We start from the raw sequence: 19,741 nt of genomic DNA, 5'->3' as shown, positions 1-19,741 counted from the left end.
TGGAAGTGGAATGCTTAACAGCGGCACTGAACTTGCCAAAATACACAGGATGCTGACATCCACCACCACAGTTCAGAGAGTTGCCTTGCATGTCTAAGTGCACTTAAAACAAAATAGCTGAGCTATTAGAAAAAATGTTGTGAGAACAGTAGGCATAAAGGGTTTTGCTCACTGAAAGTTTCAAAGAGCAGCAAAATAAAGTTAAATCCCCTATTCTCAGTAAATCAAAAAACCCTGCTTTGAAAAGCCTTATAATGACCCAATTAACTGGACAAGTGCACACAAACCCAGTGAAGTATAACTTCAGACTTGAGTATAATTTGATTAGCATAATACAGACCAGCTGAATACTGTAGTACTAATCAAAAGACAGAGTAAGATGCTAAGATCAAACACTAATAGAAAACATCAAACTCCTGTTTTCACTCATTAATTGCTCTTACCCTGCTGGTTACAGTCATATTTCTTTCCTACCACAAAGGCCTAGAAGTTCTTAAAGGGGTTAATATTAATTGGTAGGAGCAAGTATTAGAGATTTGTACTTTGAAACATGTATGATTTCAGATGGAAATCATATTGTAGGCAGTAAGGAACAACACTGACAATGGAAGTTTGTGGTTTAGATTTTATTTCCGTATTAAAGAGACACTGATGAAGTTTAGGCAAATCTTCACAGTAGATATATATTTTTACATGATTAACCCATGAAATTTAATTTCATGAAGGTAGGGTAGGATTAGATATGACTGTTCAAAGTTTACACATTAGATTTTAACTGTTTCACACTGACTCCCCTTAAACAGTTTGAGTACTCTAGACCTCTAAGGCACTCCAGTTTATTGCCCGAGCCTCCTGACAGATTGCCATTTATTCTACCCATCAGGTTACTCTGCGCTACAGAAGGAATACCAAATACCTCTGTCCTATTGGGCTGGTCCTAGGTTAGAAATACAATGTCCCTATGAACTGAAGGAACTTGCAAAGAATAACTTTGTGCCCTTCTGTGGACTATCACTGTTTCCTGTTCACCACGTCAAACCATCTTTCTCACCTCCTTTCTGCCCCTCAATTTATCCTGACTAGAAGGTATTACCCTGCATTCCACCTTTTAGACTAAATGTTCCAGTGCACAACCTGTATTGCGCACATCCCTCATACTGAGTAATATCAAAGCCAGCGTTAAGTGCTGATATAGAAACATCAAATCTGTCCAGACCTCAGGGGAAAGAAAAAAATTCTTGACGAACCAACTAACTGTAACCTTTAAGTGTGTTGGAAGACATTAAGTTACAGTGAAATGGAAGGTTTTCCTCAAGGCATGGCAAGATGCTTGCGGCTTACATACCAGTGAATCTTCTGTGATAGAAAACAGAAGTTCTTGAAAGATATTTTCTGTGAGTTTTATTGCTTTAAACAATCAAAAAATCTTATTAAGAGCTGCAAAGTGCGAGTACCAAGTATATTTAGCCATGGGAAAAATCACCATATATATTTCCCATATATAAATACATAGAAGACAATACATTCTTGAGATGAATGATTACTATGATACACTCCAATCTTTAAAAACGCAAAGCACAAAATAATTGGGTTAATCAATATATGCACACTGACCTGAGTAAGATCTGGAATGTCACCCTGATCAATTCCAACTTGCTGGATTTACAAAAAAAAGAAGGGGAAAAAAAGAGTACATTACTACATGCAGTGGGAATGAAAATAAAAACCAGTGATGTCTGAATGTTACATAGAAACTAACATATTAAAAAGACACATTCATAACTTTCCGAATTGGTACAAGTTTCAGTAGGAACACACCTTAGAAATCACAAGTGCATTAAATTGCATCTCAAAGCAAACCCAACTCTTCATCCAGCCTAACTTTTTCATGCAGAAAAGCTTACGGGGAACATTAGAAACACCCACATTGCTTACTGGAACTACTCCATCTTGAGCAGTTACCGTAAAGGAGAGCACTGTAAATAGACTGTACATTCAGTTCATACATCTTGGACCATTCACGAAATTTATAACAACACTTCAGAAAGTTTACTATCTTGTCTGGCTAATAAAAAGGACAACCAAGAATCTCACTTTATGTTGATGAGCATATACAATCTTTAAAATACCTAATCTGTAGAATACTCCCTTGTAGAGCGAAGTTAAGCAAACATTAATCCATTTGTGTAGTTGTTATTATGAATATAGACTACTGTACCAGTACAGACAGCTAAATGATATCCTTTCCATAGATGTAGATTTATTTACCTCTGCTACTTTGAGGAATTCTGACAATTTGGTCATTCTGGCTAGAAATTTTTTGTAAATATCCAAGCCTTCTTTGCACTGGTTCTTCTTCATATCAAAATATCTTTCTGAGGATGCAAATAAAACTCTTGTAAGATAACAGCCTCCCCAGCAAAAAGCTGACACAGTATCATAAAAGTTAATTCGAGACAAGCTTCAGGGAGAGAACAGGAGTAACTCAAAGCTATTCAGATTTTCAAGTTTACATGGATACCCGACACCTTTTGTAATAAGTCAGTCAATAGAAAAACATTGATTTTTTTTTTCAGTACATTAGAATACAATGCAAAGCTTTATTAAGCATGGATGTGAATCACTGCAGTTGTTAAATTAGGTATTTAGGGGAATATTTTCAAGTAGTCAGCTTATTAGCTGGCAATAAGGCAAATTATTTTACCATTTGAAAACATTCCTGGTATGTATTTACATCTTTAGACCCTGTATCAATACATTTCGATGTTTGTAAATGGGCTCAATATCCAAAAGACATCAGAATGTCTACTGAAGTGGTACATATACTGAACTGACCTACCAAAAGGAGTATCAACCACATCCTTCACTTTTTATGGTTTTGCCCTATATACTTATAGATATTTCATTGAGTAAAAACTAATGGATTAACAGAACAAACTGATCAGATGTTTTCATTCAGAAATTTGCTTGAATAGTTATTATAAGGCTTTGCTAAGAGCTTACGACTCTCGAACAAAAAACCCTACATGTCATCTACTAGGCTCATATAGATTCAGGTACCAGGTAAAAGTGAATAGTTAAGCTATAAAGAAAGTATGGGAAACCAGAAGTCAGTCATACCGTGACTACACTAAATACTCAAAATACCAGGTATCTCACGAATACTTTTACAGTCCAATTGCCAAAGGTCCACTACACATTTATGGTATCTTCGTTTTAGTTTCACCAGTCACCCTCTCATCTCAATTTCTTTTTCAAGATGTATTTTTCAAGGTAGAAGCGTTATGTTTATGCCTATGCTAGTTGTCACTGAAACTAAGACAGGCTTAATTTAATGGTAATGGAGCAGAGACAATTTATTAGGAAATTGCAATCAGAAATTGTCTATATTCTTTAGTTCTCTCAATATCTTTCACAAAAGTTCAAAAGCTAAAAAAATTCTCACATACCTAAAAGATTAATAATCCCCTCATTGTATGCTGCAAAAAGTCTAATGGAATCTTTAAAGAGGAGCATAAAGGCAGCGTTTATAACACCATTTGTTAGTTCATTTGGATTTGCCTGTGTAGAAAGCAATGAGAAAGTAAATTAGTATTTAATAAAATAATGAAACTCTCACTTCAAAGTGAGACAGTGTTACCTTACACTAAGCTTAAAATACTTACATCAAAATCAAGGAGTGCATCAAGCTGGTTCTGTATGATTGGAAGGGTTTTCAGAAGCTTTTCAGCATTCATGGTTCTCATCACTCCATCTATCCTACAGAGTAGAAGACACACATTTACAAGTTACCAAGACAGCTCAGCATATTACGCTGTTTCAACAATACTATATTGCTTCAAAGGGCCAAAAGGAACACCAATCCATGAGAAGCTGGTATTTCCCTCCCCCCCCAATATGAAAGACTAAACACGAGAAGCAGTAACAGTCTTACCCTCTTTTCATTTTGGTGAAGTCAACTGCTACAAGTCTATATGAAAGTGCTTTTTCATTCAAGTATCTGCTATATCGCCTAATGAAGGTAGACATATCATAGCCTAAAAGTTAAGCATTTATAAGTTAGACATTTTGAAGGAGTACACTTTCTTTTAAGTTCTTTTCAGGAACTATTCTCCTACTAGCCCGTTTTACACTAATTTGCATAAAAACCGCTTCATAGGCACTTTCCAGAGTCTCGAGATTCACTATTTTTCACCTTGAGATGTAATGTTACAGTTTCTTCCCAACTTGCTAAGATTAGGAAAGCATTAATTACAAGAATAAATACCTACACACATTAAAATACTAGGCAAGAACCAAGCATAAAATATTAGGTAAGAACCTTGCAGCTCTTATTAAGATGTTCTTGAAATTAGACTAAAAATGTATTCCTAGTAAAATGCTGAAGACTTTGGTAACTTATTTGCAGTGTCTCAAAAATCACATAAAGACCCAAAAATGTTTTCTACCACTGGCAAGTAATTAAAAGACTTCTCAGATTTGAAGGGGTTCTCACTATTTATACAGCACATCCTAGTTACCATTCCACGGACCTTAACAGTAAACCTGAGACACTAAAATGTAACGGCAAAAATAGATCATTGTGCTAATATTCACCAGGTTTATTCTAGTCAGCGTTAAGAGTTCACTTTTTAAAATCTACAGCTGTGTATGCACATGATACATACATTACAGACAATTTTCTAGCACTCAGCTAGGTAACTCAGAATCTCACTTTCCTTGTGTCTACATTCGTGGTTGGACATTCTTTGGTGCCTTATACAATATAAATCGTAATTCCCTTTCATTTAAATGTCATTTGTCTCCTAGAGTGCACCGACACAGGCACTATCACAGAGCAAAAAAGCAGTAATTTCCTTCAGTGAAAGATCCTTACCCTGCATGGCACTTTTGTCCAGGTAGTTATTTAAATTGAACAAAGTGTTTCGGGATGCAAGATACTGGATAAAGCGCTGTTGGTGAAGAAAAAGTTGAGAATATCATTGCTGTGAGAGTCAAAACATTTAAGCATATTGCAAGAAAACTATGCTTACCTTGTAACTGTTTCTAGTAACCTCTATCAACAATAGAAATTAGTTAAAAGGGAAAAATTTAAAGGAAAACTTGAAACTACTGATTAGCAAAGCCTCTGAAATCCAAAACTCTATTTGGCAAAAAAATAAATTTAAACTAAATAAAAAGACATCACTGCCCCTGAATAAAAGACTAATAATCCTAGAGGAAGCTGCTTAGGTTAACTTTGTAGTTTAGAACAGACAAGCTGGAAAACACAAAACACAAATACCACTCGCATTATCCAAGCTCTCAAGGTTGGCATAGCTCTATTGCTGCTGTAGAAGTGGGATACAGGCTTAGTTACAAAGTTTAAAAGTAATTAGCAAAAATAATGCTTCTGGAACTGTGGTGACCAGCAGCACTGAAGTTATAATTTTTTTTTTATTTATATATATATATATAAAAAAAAAATGCAGTGGTCTGAGTAAACAACATGTAAGTTTTGACAAATAATAGCTGGCTCCAACAACAATGTAGCTTCAGTTTGGCTTTATACTTGGAATAAGTAGTGAATTCCAAGCAGTGAATTTTACTTCGTATTATCCTCTAATTTCAGCCTAGTATCTGTTGAAACTACAATTTAAGCACATAACTAACTTGGGGAAGCGTTAACAAAGAGCACACTATGTTTTACAGTCATTTCAATTAAGTTCACAGAGCTTTGGAGAGAGAAGGCAACACTAAGTTTTCAGAGCAGCTGAATGGCTGGAAGCAGCACCTTTAAGAATCATCATTTCAATATTACCAGTAGTCTACAGTCATTTTTTAGGAGAATGACTACACACAAGTTCAGGATTAAACTGTCACCTGACCAAGACAAAGTTTAGTTTTTAACGGAAGGACTGTGTAAGAGACTACATTTCTAATGCCATGTTATTGTCTGGGAAGCTTTTCATAAATAGCGATGAAATAATTTAAGTGAACCAAATGCAATAGAAACCTGTTTTGGAGGAATGTTAATGGCAACAACGTATGAAGATTTAACCCATTAGATGACGATTTGCAAGATCAAATATTCTAGTCACCATATTCCTCCCCCCTTTAGTAAGTATTCTTATCTGTTAATAGGTTGGCTGCACATTTATGGAGTGTTAACAAGACTCTTTTGCTGTGCACTTACTGATAAGGACTAGCCTAATGAAGTAAAGCTCATCAGAAGTTTTTCAAGTCTTTATTCTAGAAAGGTCACTCATTATTCCCTATAGCCCAACCCAGATACCTGCAGGTAAATTGCAAACACTGATATATTTTGGTATTGAAATAATGAAGGAATATTTTCTTCTCTGGAGAAGTACTTTACAGCCATCAGCAGAGGAAAACCAAAGACCTTTGAAAAACGGAAGCATATATCTAATGCTTCATAGATTGAGACCATTTTTAAAAACACTGTCAAGGAGGCTTTAACAGAACTAATCATATCTTACCTCGTTTCCATACATCATGAGGTGGTGTGTTGTAATTAGAGCTTTGAACACTACAACCCAGCTACTGTTTGCAGTTCTCTCAAAGAGTGTGTCTGCCAACTGTGGAATATTCACATTCATTTCATTTGTGCACTGTATTAGATCTAAATTAAAGGGAAAAAAAAAATCAAAGCATTACAATGAGTTATATGCTCAAAGAGGATCATCATGTTATTTTGTGTTTTTACATTAAGAATTCATACTGGAAGCATTAACTTCAGTTCTTTGTTTAAGAAATAATTGAGCTATTTTACATTCCTTGCTCAAATTCACTGCATTTTACTGTAAGACTCCAAGTATGAGCCTTAAAGGCATTTCAACAATTTTATAGAGTCCCAGTATCTCATCAATAAATAACCTGTTCCAGTAGAAATTCTATGCCCAAGTTACTGTCCAAAAGCCAGTGTAGACCTTCTGGATGCTCAATGCCTGAAGCCACTCAATCTAACAAAAAAAAAAATGAAAATCAGAGAAGCAAGGAAAAGCTGACACATCTATACCTCATGAGATCAACAGGCAGCAAGTACCCTACAACTCCGACCTAAGCCTGAGTACTGACACACATGCTACAAACCTGTAATAAGCCTCTTTTCTATAAGAATTAAAAGCAAAAATTTGCATCTATACACTCTTCCACTTCGCTAAAATAACCTAATCACCTACCTGCTGAGTATTTTGTGGTGGATCATGGCAGGTCTCAGGCTTTTGTACAAAAAAAAAGCTCTTTGTGCCTAAGACTGATTATAAACTCAGGAGTAAGAACATTAACTTGGGAGGTCAGAGACAGAGAGCTTCAAGTCTCTGCCTGAGTATTGGTACAAAACCAGAACAGGCTCCAGCAGATACATGGGAAAAAAGCCTGCCTGAGAATGCTAGTGAAGGCACTTGCTGAGAATAGAGCAAAGAACTGAATCCGGGACTATCCTAAACCCCTCAAGACATGCACATTAGACATTTATTCTCTCTGAGCTAAATTTGGCTCAGGTGTGATCAAAGTACACCTTAAGGACTGGGCAAGGCCAGTAAAACAAACATCTAGTTTGAAAAGCTTCTTTTGCAGCCTCTTATTTAAGCCAAGTCTGTGAGCTGCCTGTTGGTTGCAGAGCAGCATTGCTGTTTACATGGTTTGTCTGTGTAAGTACTTGAAGAAGGGTAGGTGCTTGGGAAGTTGGGCAACAACTGAATACTGAGGTGTCGGCACCACTGAAATGGCCAACTTATTTGGCTTATTAGCAGTATGTAGAGGACGGACTACATTATCATAAGCAATTTAAACATGAACTTGGAGATCACACATCGATAGTTTAGGACAAAATACTTCATAGAAATACTGCACTTAGAATTTATATCTGTTCTAGTGCACAGAATATATTAAAGATGTATCTTAATTAAAGATCTCTTTATTAAGAGCATAAAGTCCTTTGATTAAGGATCACTGTTTAGAACAATTTAATAACCAGAGCAATTTTAACAGAGTAGAGTTTTAGACAGCATCTTGTTGAGGTAGAATGCTATAAAATGCAAATTCTAATAAGTTACTAGTATCAGTCTGATATCAAAGGTTTCCAAATATGTACCAATATGTATGCAAGTTGGGATGAAAACTTTCATCCTTGTTAGTAACACACAAAAACGCTGAAATAACTGCACAAAATGAAGAGCCCTGAAAAGAAGTTTTAAGCAAGCTGTACATCAAAACCTTATTGCTGAGTAGAATTAAAATATTTCCATATTTACAAATGTGAAGATTCTCAAAAAACAAGTCATTTGATAGATGCTGTTCACAGCCTCATCTACTGAATAAGAACTTCGTTATGACATTTCTAAGTAATTCTCTCAAAACACATTAAGGCAAATAAGTCTTCCAAAATCCAATCAGTTTATAAGCAAGTATTATGAAGATCTCTTAGATCTTGCTCGGTATTTTTCATGTAACTAAAGTGTCTGTAACAAGCACAGAAATGTTACAGAACTGTTACAAGTCATAATTCCTATTCTCAGTTTACAAAAACCAATCAAATAAAAAAACCAATCAACAACCCCACAAACTCTATACAGAGCAATACCTGTAACATTACTACTAGGTAACAGTTAACAGAAATTCCATTGATTTGCTGAGGTCAAAGACCACACAGATAGCCTATTGAAAATATTATTTCTGCACAAAGTCCTTTTCCTTCACATGACCACTATGCAAGTCAAATTTTTCACTGAAGATTTTCAATATTAAGAGTGCTTTTTAAATAACAGATGAAACTGGAAGATGCAGGTTAAAACCAAACAACTTTCTGCTCTCAAGTCAACGTAGCCAAGGTAATTTCATTCATATTTTGCCAGTACTCTCACAGAGATTCCAATCTTGTCACCTTCCCTCAAACTAAGGTCTACCAGCAGATGTTCCAGTAGACCCTAAAATGATGCTGAACACCTGGGAGATCCCTATACTTACATCTAAGACTGATATCAAATGTGTTCTTATAGTGCTGCTCAGGTACAATGTGACAGAAATCCTACTGTTAGCAACTATATCAAATGCTGTAACCGATCACCTCTCCTTAAGCCACACACCATAAAAAAAGCTTTGGCTTATCAACCCATCACAAAGGTTTACTACCACAAAAAGCCATCCAGATCTCTACCTTCAGAAGGCAACAACTGCCTTCTGCTTTGGTACACAAGACTAAAAGAAGTCTTCTGTCAAGTGACAGTAACAGAGTGGAAGTTGATAGACCTCTGGTGCATTTGAGAAGCTCGTATGTTACCTTCTTCTTTCACAAGTGTGGTTCCATGTGATTATAAAGTGCAATTCCAGTAATTCTGTAAAAGTGCTAGGAAGGTTTTCCAGCATGTGCTACTTTCTTCTGTAAGATGTGAGCCTGACCATTTTAAAAGGCAACCAGAAGGAACTATTTCACATATATAGGGCCATTCGGAGTCCAATTCAAGCTGTGCTTGAGGTTAGAGGACCTGAGTGAGCTGCAAGTCCCATGCACTTCAGACACATGCTGAAGATGACACATACTGGCTCCCCTGAAGACAATTTTTATTGAGGGCACTTAGCACAATTGTGGTCTTTAGTTTCAAAATCTCCTTGAATGCACAAATACGTAAGCCACAGTTGCCAATACCAAAGAACACATGCTTAGGCAAATGAAATGTCTCTAAAATACTAAACTAAGAATGAACGGTGGAAAAAAAAATCTCAGTGCATTTTATAGGCCAAAACTGGACTTTCCTAAGAATGTATTGCAAAAACGTTGAGTTTAAAAAGACTCTTTAATATGGCTATTCGGGGCAATTTTTTTTTTGTTATTTTACAACTAATAATAATAAAGCTAGCATCACATTTGAATTCTAGCAATTGAGATACTTAACTAAAAAAAACAAGTGTCATTTCTCTAATATGATTCTTCTAAGTCTGCAATAGGAATGTCTACATAGAAACAACTGTATGGATCTGTTACAGCTGGCAGCAAAGGAGGAAAAGGCTATTAACCCCATACATCTGAAAGTATAAAGGAACACATGCACCTGAGAGACTGACAGCTGGGCAACTGTAATACGGATGTTGGCAGCAAAAACTGGAATGAAATGTGTAGGGCAAGTGATGCTCATTTTCTTATCACATTACTTATATAAACACTTCACAACTCAAAGCATTTTGCCAATTACCCAGAGGAATCATTTCAACTGCAAGTGAAACTGTGGTGCTATTTCTAGAATGGAATTTAGAAACACGTTAACATCACACAGGAAAAAAAAGGGAAAAAAAATCCAAATCAAACAGCTTGAAACGAGAAGAGAACCATAGGGGTTTTCAAGCAGCCTGGAAGAGCTGTGGAAATCTTACTGCCTAGAAGAGTCTGAGGGTTTCTCTTCCATAGGTCATCTGAAATACTGGCACATCACCTATGAAACCATGCAGCTCTTCGGAGAGCAGCATGCATAAATCCAGATATTAAAATAAAAATATATCAGGTTTTTGGAAAATTCTCAGCCAGGCACAGACAAAAACTGACATACTTTTCACCTTTCAAGTAACAAGAAAGTCATCATTTTCTTGATTCAGGAATATTTCTCCCAAGAGAACCGTAAATACATAAGTTAAAAGACAACTATAATAGTTTAATATTCCCATATTTCCACTTTGTCACAGGACTGAAACTGCTCTAAAACAGATACAAGAATTAAGACCACTCTCCTTAACCCTGGCAGTCTCGAAAAAAAATTACATTTTCTTTTTGGAAGTTGCACCATAAACTATAGGTTACAAAAACAAAACAGAAGAGCCACTTCAGCAAACTTTCTCAATGTAGCCTAAGGAATGCAACACTTCTTGCTGGAAGACTTAATTAAAAGATAGCACCTGACCGATACAAATATTTTTATGCCCGTGTGCTCTTATAGTGCAGATTTCATAGCAATCTAAGTTTCATTTTGATAATAGCTAAATCTGAACTTAGAGTTACTTTATCAGAAGTAAAACAATTCAGCTATTCTGGTCCACTCCCCCACTAAACAAGGGTATATGATGGCCTATAAAGTTTTTTAAGAAGCGTTAAGCAATTTCTAAATAAAAAGCACATTTATAGATTACAAAAAACATTAACTATTTTTTTGTTCAAGTCAAGTTTCCTCAATTACTGTATTGAAAAGCTTCACAGATCACTAAAGAGCTTCAAATTAAAGACATCCACCTTACTGCCTGTGGAAGAGTTCAAGAGTATTTCTTCATACTGTATCACAACTTACATATCTCTGCAAGTACCACACTGCATCAGCATTCACCCAACAGTCATGAGCTGTAGCTGCCAAAAGCAGGAACAGGCAGATACAAAACCAACCCAAAACTGTGATAGTCATAATGTGATATTATTGGTAAAACTTAAAGTTTGCGATGATTTGGTGGAGACCTGAACTTTCTCCTAAAGCAAAAGGCTTAAGAGCCAAATTCTGTTACAATTTTACAGTACCTGAATTATCACTTCTTACAAGATTTCCAAAACTTGCATAGGAGTTTTAAGTTTTGATGTACTTTCCCCTCCCCTGTGCTTCTTAAGTGGGCTGTATACAAGTCAACCAGGAGTCCTTTTTTCCTTTATTACTGTGTTCATTTAAAAGTTTAAGATGCGATTAGTTTAGGGGTTTGTATTTTTCTAAATTTTGGTCTACACACAAGTCTACTCTGCCAGTTACCAACTTGGCTACAACTTTAATTTATTCTTTTTTTATTACAGCTTTTCAATAGTTAGCCAAAAAGAGATATGTCACCAAAAGCATAATCTAGCCCCACTCCACTACAACCCAAACTCAGGAGGCTGGGGAGAAGTGGGAGAACCCACACTGGAGAAGAGGCAAGACCTTCAGGTGCTCCACTAAGAGAAAAGATCAGCCTCTGTATAACATTTTATGTTATCCCAGAATATTACAAAATTCGACAGAAATAGATCTGCTGACTTATTTAGGACACCATGACCTACTTTAAAAGGAAAAAACCCCAAGTATTCCCATTGACATTGCTTAGGTGGGGTTTTTTTTTGTGTTTTTTTTTCCACTCTCCAAGAAAAATATGACTATACTACTCAGCAGTTAGTAGCCAGACAAAACCCAAGACTCTTAAATACTAGTTCACACACTGCATGTGTAACATCTTCCTGTAAATACCCATATTGTAATATTATAGTTTTTCTTGCTGAGGAAGCTTGGCAACAAGGGGATTTTAAGAATTAATCTGAATAGAGTGCACAAACTGATACTCCTCCACGATCCCCGATAAAACTACAGCAACTCTCAAAAACATGTTCTTGGTGAAGCTTTTTCTTGAGCAGCAATTACAAGTAATACCAGATGGTGTAGCATTTTGAATGACACACACACGTAGCGACCAAGGTGCAACTAGCAGCATTTTGCATTAAATCCAAGCCACATTTCATAATTTACTTAAATTGGAAAGTACTTGCACTGTATCTTTGAAAATACATTGTATGATTTGTCCAGAGATTACGCTATTTAAACTAGTGTCTTAAATGCAAGCAGGTAATACAAGTAATTTTTGTGTACAAGTGAAAAAAATAAGAAGTGCCATGCAAAGGTTTGCAGATGTTTGAAAAGCAGCGTCTGGGTATGCTCAGTGAAGACTGGAGAATGTTCATTGGGATATTCTTTTTAACCCCTTACAGAGATATTTGTGGCACCTTATTTCACATCTTTTTTTTCCCCACCCCACCAAAGCGTTCCACTAGTTCAGATACCAAATCAGAACAACAAGCTTTTTGTCTGTTCTTAGACCAAAGTCTGAGAAAGTGAATTACACCAAAACAGAACTCATCTGGCACAGAAAGGGACCTTCAGGAGACCGACAGCTCTAAAGAGATTTGTATCAAAAAGATATTCAAAGGAATTTGATGGCCAAAAGGCAACCTCAGTTTATGCTGTTCTCAAGAGTTTTTCTAGGTTTCCGTTTCTTATTTTGTGAAGGTAACTTATTGGAGATGACATTATTTTAAGGATATTTTCAAACAATACACTACATCTTTTAAGCTTCAGAAGCTTTCAAACTATTGAGCAAGCGCTCACCACTTTCTGGCTTCCTGTTATGTTGCCATTTCTGGACTCAAGGGTTACCTCATTAAGTTGTTCTACCACAGGCAGAACACAAGACAAGATAAAATAAGGTAACTTCAAAAAGGTATCTTTAAAAAAGAAATTGTCAGTTACCCAGTTTTAAGGCTTTTAATTTCAACACGGTAGCTAGCTGCAGTATTCACTACTGTAACTGGATTCCACCCATTCAGATCAGTAACAAATGGGACATATATTCAGTTGTTTTTAACTATCTGATCCACATCAAAAGCTCTCACACAAGAAGTCTGTATTAACAGATGAGTGCCATAGCGTCAGAGCGCCAAACTATCCTCAAACAATATAACTGCCTACGCTTCTTCCAAGAGCTTGAACAGCAGACTCTCCTTAGTACCAACTTGAACAAGTCCTGCAAAACTACTGCCTGCCCCGTTAACTTTGAAGAAACCAGCATAAAGCTTCATGTCGTCTTTCCTCTCCCTAAGAGCAACACACACACACTTACTGCACTTTTAATAGATGGTGAACGGGTATACTGCACAATGTACAAGGTTTGAAGCATTTGGTGCACTCCTGAGCAGTCAGACAGTAACTTCAATTGCTATCCAGCTACTAAAACCTGAAGCAAAGCAACACCACTGATACTTTCGTAGGTATCAACAGTAGCTTTCTCCACCTTTTGGTATACAGAAATAAGCTTTACCATATTAAATGTAAATATATCAGCGGCAACATACTCTCATTCTGGAGAGATGTATTGGTCCACCTTCACCCTTCCCTCTACCTCGCTTCAAGTCTTTTTACCTCGTTTCAAGAGCCGTGAGACAGAAAGCTATGATATTTCGGGAAACGTTAGAAATATTTAAACGGATGCACTCCACCAGATGCACAGAAGGACGGAAGAGTGCTTAAAAATTTAGCTTGTCGCTCACAACAGTAAAACCATACCACTTAACCCCCTTTTCCCTAGGTGCTGGATTAATAAGCACTACTGTATCCAGAGCACATAAACTAAGAAGCTTTCATCGGAAAGAGTTCAGGCGCGACAGGGTGTTACAAAGCTCACTCCCTCCACGTGTAAAATAAGTTTTGAAGAGCAAACCAGTCAGGTTCACCCAGCTTTACGCGACACCCCCCTCCAAAGGTGCAAGCGGCCGTGCTTGGCTCTCACCTCCCCTCCGCCCCCCACCGCCCGCAGCAGGAGGGCCGAGAGGCCACACCGACTGCCCCGGGGCTCAAAGCGGCTGCCCGGCGGGCGAACCGCGGGCCCGCCCCGGCCACCCCCCGCCCCCGCCGCGGGGCGCAGGCCGCAGGCGGCCACCGCAGGGTCCTACTCACAGTCCAGGTGCTTCTTCTTGGGGCCCATCACCTCGTGGGTCGTCGCCTTGCAGACGGCTTTGGCGACGGCCGAGCCGGTGACACTGTGCTGCGCCGCCGTGATGCGGTCGGTGATCGACTGCCCCGACATCGTCGGCGCGGCCCTGGCGGCGGCTCCCCCCGCGGACCCGCCGCGGCGGGCAGTAAGGCCGGGGCAGCGGCTCCCCCGCGGCCTGGGGGGGCGAGCGCAGCCTCCCCGGGGGAAGGCGCCGGCAGCCTCCTCCGATGCGACGCCGGCGAGGGCGACCCGGGAGTCCTCGCCGGGCTCCGCCTCACCGGTTCCTCTCGACCGCCGCCGCGACGGGGGCTCTTCCCGCAGCCCCGCGCTGCTCTGCGGTGCGGCGGCGACCCCTCGCCTCCCGGCCCCGCCGGCTCGGCTGGCCGCGCCCGGCCCCGCTCCGCTCTGCCTTCCTCCGCGGGCTGCGCTCTGGCTTTCCCTTTCACATTTACACTCCCAGACAAAATGGCGGCGGCCGCGGCGGCGGCGGCGTCAGGTGACCGCCCGCCTCGCGCCCGCCCCCCGCGCCCGCCCCGCTCCGGAGGGTCGGGCGGCGCTGTGCAGCGGGCGCGCGCAGCGTGTGGCGGGAAGCCGCGCTCGGTGCGGCCGCGTGCCCCGCCGGGCTCCTCCGTCACAGGCGACGTCAGTGAGCGTTCGGCGGGTTGGGGGCAGGTGCCGTCCCTCCCGCCGGGCTTCAGGTGTCCCCGCTGGCGGCGGGGATCCCCCACCAGTGAACGTGAACCTCCTCCTCCACCAGCTCTTCGTTCCTCGGGTGGATTTAAAAGGAAAAAATAAAAACTTTTTGGTCGTCATGGCGTTCCGTGTGGTAAGAGAAGCACCGCCGGCGGACGGCTGTCGGAGGGGTGACGGAAATGGTCTGACAGGACTTGCTGTCGGTCGTTTTCGGTGGGACGAGTTTTCCCACGGAGCCCTGCGCGGCGACACGGGCGCCTGCAGGGTTGCGGAGGCGGGGAAGGACCTGGCGCTGCTGCTGCCTGCCGCGGGGAGACTCCCTCTCTTGCGGAGAAAGAAGAAAAGCTCCTCGGAAAACGTTGCTCTTGCAGGCTTTATTTGCAGAAGCAACATCCGTACAAAGAAAGAGCCTGACCTCCCTTGCTGAGCCTATTGCGTGTCCTGCTTACGAAACGGAACCCTCCTGGGCCGGGCCGGGGCCTGCTCCTCGAGGCTGCTGAAGAGCTTCACCAGAAACTCCTCTGGAGGGGAACGGGTTGCATCAGGAGTGGGGGCCAACCACCTGTTAAACCGCAGCAGCGGTGGCATCTGCCTGGAATTGGCCCGGTTTTGAGGAGATGGGGCTTATACGTTTAAAATTACAGCAAAGAACCGGGCGGGACAGGAACCGGGTGATGGGTCCAGCTAAAAATGGAGGGGAAGAATGGTGGTTCACTGCACGTGTGTGTTCACTTGTTTGCCATTTACCGGGGAGCAAACAGGAGCAGGGGCGCGGCTTTTGAGTCACCGTCCCTGGAGGTATTTAAAAGACGTGCAGATGAGGCACTTAGGGACATGGTGTAGTGGGCATGGTGGTGTTGAGTTGATGGTTGGACTCGATCTTGGAGGTCTTTTCCAACCTTAATGATTCTATGATTCTGTGGTTCTTTTGCCAGATGTGACATTGGTTTCTCTGATACGAACACTGGCCCCATGCTGCTGGACCGTTACCAGGAAAATGTCTCAAACTGCTCTCAATCATCTGAACGGTGCCGTGCAAGCAGGGTGAAACAACAGCTTAGAAGTGGTGGGCCTTGCAGCTCCCCTGGTCCTCCTAGCCCGGCTGTCCTCGTACCAGCTTATTACTTGGCTAAAAATAGAAAAGAGGTTTCGTAGTGGGTTGACCGTGGCTGGATGCCAGGTGCCCACCAAGCTGCTCCATCACTCCCCTCCTCAGTAGGATGGGGGGGAGAAAATAAGATGGAAAAGAACTCGTGGGTCAAGATAAAGGCAGTTTAATAAAGCAAAAGCAAAGGCCGCACGCAGAAGCAAAGGAAAATAGAAGATTTATTCTCTACTTCCCATCAGCAGGCAATGTCCAGCCACTTCCCGGGAAGTAGGGCTTCAGTATGTGTAGTGGTCGCTCTGGAACACAAATGTCGTGATAATGAATGCCCGCCCCCCTCCTCCTTTCTCTTAGCTTTATTGCTGAGCAGCCGTCATATGGTATGGGATATCCCTTTGGTCAGTTGGGGTCGGCTGTCCTGGCTCTGTCCCCTCCCAAGATCTTGCCCACCCCCAGCCTACTGGCCGTTGGGGGGATGCTGGAGAGACAGCCTTGGTGCTGTGCAGCACCGCTCAGCAGTAGCCAAAACACTGGTGTGTTATCAACACCTTTCTAGCTACCAGTCCACAGCACAGGACTATGAGGGCTGCTGTGGGGAGAATTAACTCCATCCCAGCCAGAGCCAATACAGTGAGGAAAAAGAGGCAGCATCACTACCACTCCATCAGAACACTCAGCTTTCCCATGCCATTTCATGGAAGAGTATTTTTTTAATTTCTGCATTTATAGTACATTAATGTAAGTGTGAACACTCGTACAAATAGAAGATCTGTGAGTACAGCAATAGTTATTTTAGGTTACTTTGACGTAAAAACGCAAGAAGTAAGGAGAGTAATAAGGAGGCAGTTGAATATGAGTGTTATAAACAAAAATCTAGCAGCTTCTGGCAGTCAACTTATATTTCAGGGTGCTGATTAAAGCTTTATTGCTCACATTATCCCCAAAGTGGGATGCTCCATAAATATGTGTGCTAGCCTGCCACATACTGCAGTCTGTTATTGCATTACACATATTTAAAGCAATAAAGCAGGAAATGTTTGCATCCACGGTACTGTATATTTCACTAATACGTAAAAATTTCCTGTCTTTTCATAATATTTGTACAGCACAGAGGGCATTTATGAAATGCTTCAGCACATTCCTTACAGGCAACTAGGTGACCACAGGGAATGAGGACAACTGATATGTCTTCTTACCAACACTTACAACTTATACTACATACTTAAGCCATTTTTATACCCAACATACAGATTTATACATTCTCATTAACTACTATCCCCTGTCCTTTTAACAGATAGATATTATTCTCCCATTCCATGGGTTTCCTCCACTCCTCCAAATGTCCATAAGAACAGGCTATGACTTGGGCCCCATCTGTCAAGACGGGTGCTCAGGACAGGAGAAGCAGCATGTTCGATTGTTGGGCACCAACACCGGCTTGGCTTGGCTCATCGTTGCACTCGCCCGGTTCCTTGCAAAACTCTCTCTTTGTTGGTTCAGGTCGTTTCTGCTACATCACTTCCTACCACATACCACTCACATCACAGATTATTTTTCCCCCAAGGTTAATTCTTCTTGAGGCACCCACTGGGTCTCCCCATCCTTCCGCATTACCCACCAAGTACACCCAGGTCTTTGAAGACCATCCCACGAATGGGTTTGCCTTTTCCCATGGGAGGAGCAACCCACACCGCCTTCCCCAGCCACTTCCCCATGTGCACTATGAGGATCTCGTCTCCTCCCACAGTATGTAGGGGCTTTGTCTGCGCAGGACCAGGATGGTCAGCAGATCCTTTGGTGTTAACCAGCCAAGTGGCTTCTGCTAAATTTCTATCCCAGTGCTTCCATGCCCCATTGTCCAATGCTTTCAACATGGTCTTTAACAGTCTATTATATCTCTCAATCTTTCCAGAGGCTTGTGGGTGATAGGGGATGTGATACACCCACTCAGTGCCATGTTTCTTAGCCCAGGAGTTTATGAGGTTATTTCGGAAATGAGTCCCATTGTCTGATTCAACTTTTTCTGGGGTACCATGTCGCCACAAAATTTGCCTTTCAAGGCCTAAGATGGTGTTTCGGGCAGCGGCATGGTTTACGGGGTATGTTTCTAGCCAACTGGTAGTTGCTTCCACTACGGTGAGTATGTAGCGCTTGCCTTGGCGTGTTCGTGGCAGTGGTCCAATATAGTCAATTTGCCAGGCCTCGCCGTATCGAAAACCCAGCCACCACCCCCTATTCCAGGGAGGCGTCACTCGTGTGGCTCGCTTGATTGCAGCACATGTTTCACATTCATGAGTGATCTGTGTGATGGCCTCCATGGTCAGGTCCAGCCCTCGATCACGAGCCCATCTGTATGTTGCATCTCTCCCTAGATGTTCTGATGTTTCGTGGGGCCATCAAGCTACAAATAGCTCACCCTTATGCTCCCAGTCCAGGTCCACCTGAGCTACTTCAATTTTGACAGCCTTGTCTTCTTGTTGATTGTTGCCATGTTCTTCAGTGGCGTGGCTTTTGGGCATGTGAGCGCCTACATGACGTACCTTTAGAGTGGTATTTTCTAGCTGGGCAGTGCTGTCCTGCCGCAATGCAGCAGCCCAAATGGGTTCACCCCTGCGCTACCAGTTGGTCTTCTTCCACTGCTGTAGCCACCCCCATAGGGCATTAGCCCCATCCAGGAGTCAGTACAGAAATAGAGTACTGGTCACCTTTCTCGTTCAGCAGTCGCTAGGGGTAGTTGGATGGCTTTCACTTCTGCAAACTGACTTTAATCACCTTCTCCTTCAGTGGCTTTAATGACTTCTTGTGTGGGACTCCACACAGCAGCTTTCCACTTCTGATGGTTTCCTACCACACAACAGGATCCATCAGTAAACAAAGCATAAAGCCTTTCATCTTCTGATAACTCATCGTATGGTGGTGCCTCTTGGGCACGAGCCACCTCCTAGGGCAATGCTCCAAAATCTCTGCCTTCTGGCCAGTCCACGGGCTGGCCATGGACAGGATTCCAGGATTCCTCGGCGGTTGGGTTCCCAAGCTCAGCAAACTAGAGAAGCAGTGCAGCCAACAAACTCTGTGACCCGCACAGATGCTTGCCACTTAATAACTACTGTACCTACAGCACACTTAGTACAAAACTGCAGTTGTCTCGGGCCCCACACTGGGCGCCAAAATGGACTGTGGTGGGTTGACCTTGGCTGGACGCCTTTGGAATATGGAATATCCCTTTGGTCAGTGCTACGTTCTCTCCCAAGATCTTGCCCACCCCCAGCCTACTGGCCTTTGGGGTGAGGGGTGGGGGGATGCTGGAGAGACAGCGCACCGCCCAGCAGTAGCCAAAACACTGGTGTGTTATCAACACCTTTCTAGCTACCAGTCCACAGCACAGGACTGAGGGCTGCTGTGGGGAGAATTAACTCCATCCCAGCCAGAGCCAATACAGGTTTAAAGAGAGCAACGAAGGCGAGCAGG

General features: G+C 41.7%; 1 protein-coding gene across 7 annotated transcripts in view; it reads right to left on the bottom strand.

Moving 5' to 3' along the window:
• The window catches only part of LOC142087787 (phosphatidylinositol-binding clathrin assembly protein-like), a 33,105-nt gene extending 18,141 nt beyond the window's left edge, over window positions 1-14,964 (bottom strand). For 3 of the 7 annotated variants that reach the window (XM_075162400.1, XM_075162401.1, XM_075162403.1), the window contains exons 1-8: window positions 14,439-14,963; window positions 6,480-6,622; window positions 4,877-4,952; window positions 3,935-4,037; window positions 3,666-3,759; window positions 3,450-3,561; window positions 2,269-2,375; window positions 1,615-1,656 (exon numbers count right to left, since the gene is read on the bottom strand). In XM_075162400.1, coding sequence (XP_075018501.1) covers window positions 1,615-1,656; window positions 2,269-2,375; window positions 3,450-3,561; window positions 3,666-3,759; window positions 3,935-4,037; window positions 4,877-4,952; window positions 6,480-6,622; window positions 14,439-14,568 — 807 coding nt within the window. In that variant the 5' untranslated portion in view covers window positions 14,569-14,963. Of the gene's footprint in view, window positions 1-1,614; window positions 1,657-2,268; window positions 2,376-3,449; window positions 3,562-3,665; window positions 3,760-3,934; window positions 4,038-4,876; window positions 4,953-6,479; window positions 6,623-6,876; window positions 6,963-14,438 lie in introns of all 7 variants that reach the window. The other 4 variants (XR_012675601.1, XM_075162404.1, XR_012675599.1 and 1 more) reach the window with 3 other exon arrangements.
• Window positions 14,965-19,741: the final 4,777 nt, after the last annotated feature.

The sequence above is a fragment of the Calonectris borealis genome, chromosome 13 (genome assembly GCF_964195595.1).
Source record: "Calonectris borealis chromosome 13, bCalBor7.hap1.2, whole genome shotgun sequence".
Classification (NCBI taxonomy): Eukaryota; Metazoa; Chordata; class Aves; order Procellariiformes; family Procellariidae; genus Calonectris; species Calonectris borealis.
The sequence above is the reverse complement of the archived record's forward strand: the minus strand, read 5'-3'. Positions and strand labels throughout refer to the sequence as shown.